Genomic DNA, 4,092 nt, shown 5'->3' with positions numbered 1-4,092 from the left:
GGGGGCGCATGGAGGGGGGCCGCGTGTAAGTACCACCCGGCCGGGCCGCGGCGAACTTGGCGAGAACGGAGGGAAGCAAGAGGCGAGGAAGATCCCGGGCTGGGAAGCCAAGCCATTTTGTTTTGGTCGACTTCTCTCCATAGCTTTTTTTTTTTTTCCTGTGCGCGCTTCCTCGAAGACCCGGCCCCGGGCGAGGAGGAGGAGGAGGAGGTGGAGGCACAACGCATGAGCGGCGGCGGCGGCGCCTGGGGAGGGGGGATCGCTTGGGCACCCGCGGGGACTCTGCAGCAGCGCCCTATGGAGAGGCAGCGGGCGGCGGGGCAGTGCTGAGGGGTGAGCGGCGGGGAGCATCTCCCGCCGGTGCGGCGGGGGGTGGGGGGCGGGTGGGGAGGGGAAATCTTTGTTTTGGGGCCCGGGGGGGGCGGGGTGGGGTGCGCTAGGGAGCGGGGATGAGTCTAGTGGGCGGCTTCCCCCACCACCCGGTGGTGCACCATGAGGGCTACCCTTTCGCCGCCGCTGCCGCCGCCGCCGCCGCCGCCGCCACCCGCTGCGGCCACGAGGAGAACCCCTACTTCCACGGCTGGCTCATCAGCAGCCACCCGGAGATGTCCCCCCCCGACTACAGTATGGCTCTGTCCTACAGCCCCGAGTACGCCAACGGGGCGCCGGGCATGGACCACTCCCATTACGGGGGGGTGCCTCCCGGGAACGGCCCGCCCGGGCTCGGGGGGCCCCGGCCGGTGAAGCGCAGGGGCACGGCGAACCGCAAGGAGCGGCGCAGGACTCAGAGCATCAACAGCGCCTTCGCGGAGCTGCGGGAGTGCATCCCCAACGTGCCCGCCGACACCAAGCTCTCCAAGATCAAAACCCTCCGCCTGGCCACCAGCTACATCGCCTACCTCATGGACCTGCTGGCGAAGGACGACCAGAACGGGGAGGCGGAGGCCTTCAAGGCAGAGATCAAGAAGACAGACGTGAAGGAGGAGAAGAGGAAGAAAGAGCTGGTCAGTGCTGCGGGACGGGACGGGACGGCACGGGGCGGGAGGGCCGCAGAGGGAAGGCTGCTCAGCCGCCCGCCGGCGTCCCATCACCACACTCGGCCGTGTCGGGTCGCCGGGTGATGTCCTTGGGGGGCACCTCGGTCCCACCCGCCCCTGGGCCACACGTGGGGGCCGAGAGCGGGACAGGGCACAGCCCCGGGCGGCCGCCGGCTCTCGTAGGCCGCCCGGATCCGGCCCGGCGGCTGCGAACGGCCGCGGGGGAACAGCGGTCACGTTAGGGCCCCCCGGGGGGTCCGTTCCCGGGCTAAGGCTTGTCCCGGATCCCAAACCGCGATCCCGCCGGAGGCAAGCCTGCGCTCTCCTTAGCAGAAGGCTGCAGGCGCGATTACCTGCTGAGCCCAGCCCGGGTTTAAACCCTCGGCAAGCAGCAGGCTGGCGGCGCGGCGCTTTCCTGCCCCTGCACTCCGCACTTGAACCTTGCGGACTTCCAGCGGGAGAAGCGGCTCCGGCGGGGCAGCGCAAGCCCGGTTCCATGTAGGCCCCACGGCGCGCTCGGGCGACGTTCCCGCAGAGCTCGGTGGCCGCAGGCCTGATGGCTCGCCCCGGGCGGTGCCGGTGTCCGTGTCCCCCCCGAGGCCGGGAGGGGATGGCTTAGCGCGGACCTTACCGTAGTGCCCAGCTCCCCGCAGACGGCTGGCGCCGCGCCCCCCGCTCCCCGGGCCTCCGCGCCCCAGGCTCCGGGCTCCGGCCGCGGCGGGGCCGGCGCGGAGCGGGGCTGGGCCTCCGCCGGCAGCCGCGCACAACGTGGGGCCGCTCCCACGGGCGGCGGGACGCCGCTGCGGCCGCCCCGCTTTGACCCCTGCAGCCCGCAGGCCTCGGCGACGGCCCGGGTCTCCTCGTAGTTTTCCCTTTCAGGGCAGGGCAGAGGCGACCTAGGAAGGGGAGGAATACCTCTAACCTTTTTTTCTCCTCCCCCCCTTTCTGTTTCTCTCTCTCTCCCCCCTCGCATCCTGTCTCCCCAGAATGAAATCTTGAAAAGCACAGTTAGCAGCAACGATAAGAAAACCAAAGGGAGGACTGGCTGGCCGCAGCATGTCTGGGCTTTGGAGCTCAAGCAGTGAGCACGGCAGGACTGGAGGAGCCGTCCTCTTAGTCTCGGTAGTGAGCTCTCTCTCCTCTGAGGACTCTTTGTATTTGGAATCGTCCAGTTTATTTATGTGCAATTTCTCCCCCAACCCCCCCCAAATGTGGATATTTGAAGGAGAGGGAAAAAGCATTCCATATATGAAGAGGAAACTCCAGCTTGGTAAGGGGTAATGTCTCTAATAGTTTTCGTGAATGTTATTTGCTCTGTATAAAACACACGGGGAAAACAGAACCATAGAAAAGGATTTAAAAAAATAATAATAATCCCTCCCTGGCATTAGTGTGTATGTGAAGTGTATCTTTAATACTTGGCCTTTTGGATATAAATATTCATGGGATTATAAAGTTATATTTCAACAGAAGCAGTTGCACCAATGTTTCAGTTGACTCGGTATTTAGTGTTGTAATTTTGTTGTGGTCGTTCAGTATTTGAAGATGTTTTCAACAGTTATTGGTTATGTGCACTTCCGTCCGTAAGGGAAAAAGTGGAATCTAATTAATATTGAAGGTGTAAACGTTGTAAGTACTCAATAAACCACTGTGTGTGTTTTTTACAAAACAAAAAAAAAAAAAGGGAAAAAAAGAAAATCCAAATCTTTTTATGTTTTATACCTCAAAATGTTTTGAATAACAGCGTTGTTTATGGCTTTTTTTCATAATATTTAAAATATTCGGAAGTAAACTAAATTATAAAGATGGCTCCTAAGTTTATTTTTAAACAAGTGACTGAGTGAAAGGAGGGGTCGAGGGAGGGATCTCGCCAGCCCCGTGAGTGTTGAACAGAAACCGGCAGTTCAGCTGAATAGGAATTCCTTGTGGTGGTGTTCTCCATGCAGGAGACCTACTGCTAACGGGAAGCGGACAAGGGTGCAAACCCTGGCGGATCAGGACTCGCAGAGATGCGCGGTTTTCTTGCCGCCGGAGCGCGGGCGGCGGCGGTGCCAGGCGCCGGCGGGAGCCGAGCCCGGAGCGGGGCCGGGCGGCGGGGGCGGCCCCGTGGGGGCGGCGGCCCCGGAGGGATGCCGGGGGCAGGCGAGGGAGCCGGAGGGCTCTGCTCGGAGTGATTGTGTAGCAGGTAATTTTACGTCAAGGAAGAAAGAGCAAACAAGGCAAAGGATTTGCGGGGGCTCGGGGTGGGGGGGGGGTGGGGGGAATACATAAGATTTACAATGAGCTACGGTGAACTTAATATTAACTTCGTGGTTCCCAAAACTCTCCCGGGTTGCATGCTTCCAGTCTGCCACAGCAAGCATTATTTTTAAAAAACTTTTTTTTTTTTTTCTGACTGCAAACTGCAGCAGTCTGCGCTCCCCTCTTTTTGTACGTTCATCTGCTTCGCCAGATTGATCTCTCCTCCCTTAGACCCGCGCAGTTACCTCTCGCCCCGTCCGCTGACGCTACCACCAGGTCCCGCTGCCAGGCCGGTGGCTTTTCTGCTCGCCGATTTCGGGACGAGCTGCGCCATTCAGCGCTGGGAAATGCCTGGCATCCCTCTGTACCGTAGACAGCAAGCAGAAAAATTAAGGCTTTTTACGTAAGGAAATTTTTCTAGGTATATCGGGCGATTCCCGCTTAAGCGCAAGGTTTTCCACCTTCTCCATGATAAAATTCGGGTTCGTTTTTTAAACCCTTCCTTAAATCACCTCAACTTAAACCAAGCTGGCTCTCTCTCCAGGTCCAGGGCTGCATACCTGCCGGCTTTCCCCTGCCGCCGCGCCTCAGGAAGTGGCTCCCGACGAGACCCGGCACTGAGCGTAGGTAGATGCGCAATTGCCCATAAAAAGATAAGGGAGCCCCTGCGCCGTTTCGCTGCCCCTGCTGACAGTGGGGAGGTTGCGGGGTTACAACAACCAGACAAAAGTGATGTGCCCTCCCTCCCGTCGGGTCAGGCAGCCCGGCTCTGCGCTCCGGCGTGGGTCTGTGTTTACAGACACTTGCCTTTGTT

The 4,092-nt window shown here is 60.0% G+C and overlaps 1 protein-coding gene across 1 annotated transcript; it reads left to right on the top strand.

Annotated features, from left to right (window-relative positions):
- The first annotated feature begins 440 nt into the window (after positions 1-440).
- Positions 441-2,673, top strand: HAND2 (heart and neural crest derivatives expressed 2). Its single transcript, XM_056325037.1, has 2 exons — positions 441-1,004; positions 2,024-2,673. Exons 1-2 carry the CDS (start codon positions 450-452, stop codon positions 2,120-2,122), a joined length of 654 nt encoding a protein of 217 aa, XP_056181012.1. The 5' UTR covers positions 441-449; the 3' UTR covers positions 2,123-2,673.
- Positions 2,674-4,092: the final 1,419 nt, after the last annotated feature.

This window comes from Falco biarmicus, chromosome 1 (genome assembly GCF_023638135.1).
Source record: "Falco biarmicus isolate bFalBia1 chromosome 1, bFalBia1.pri, whole genome shotgun sequence".
Classification (NCBI taxonomy): Eukaryota; Metazoa; Chordata; class Aves; order Falconiformes; family Falconidae; genus Falco; species Falco biarmicus.
This window is presented reverse-complemented; position numbering and strand designations above follow the sequence as displayed.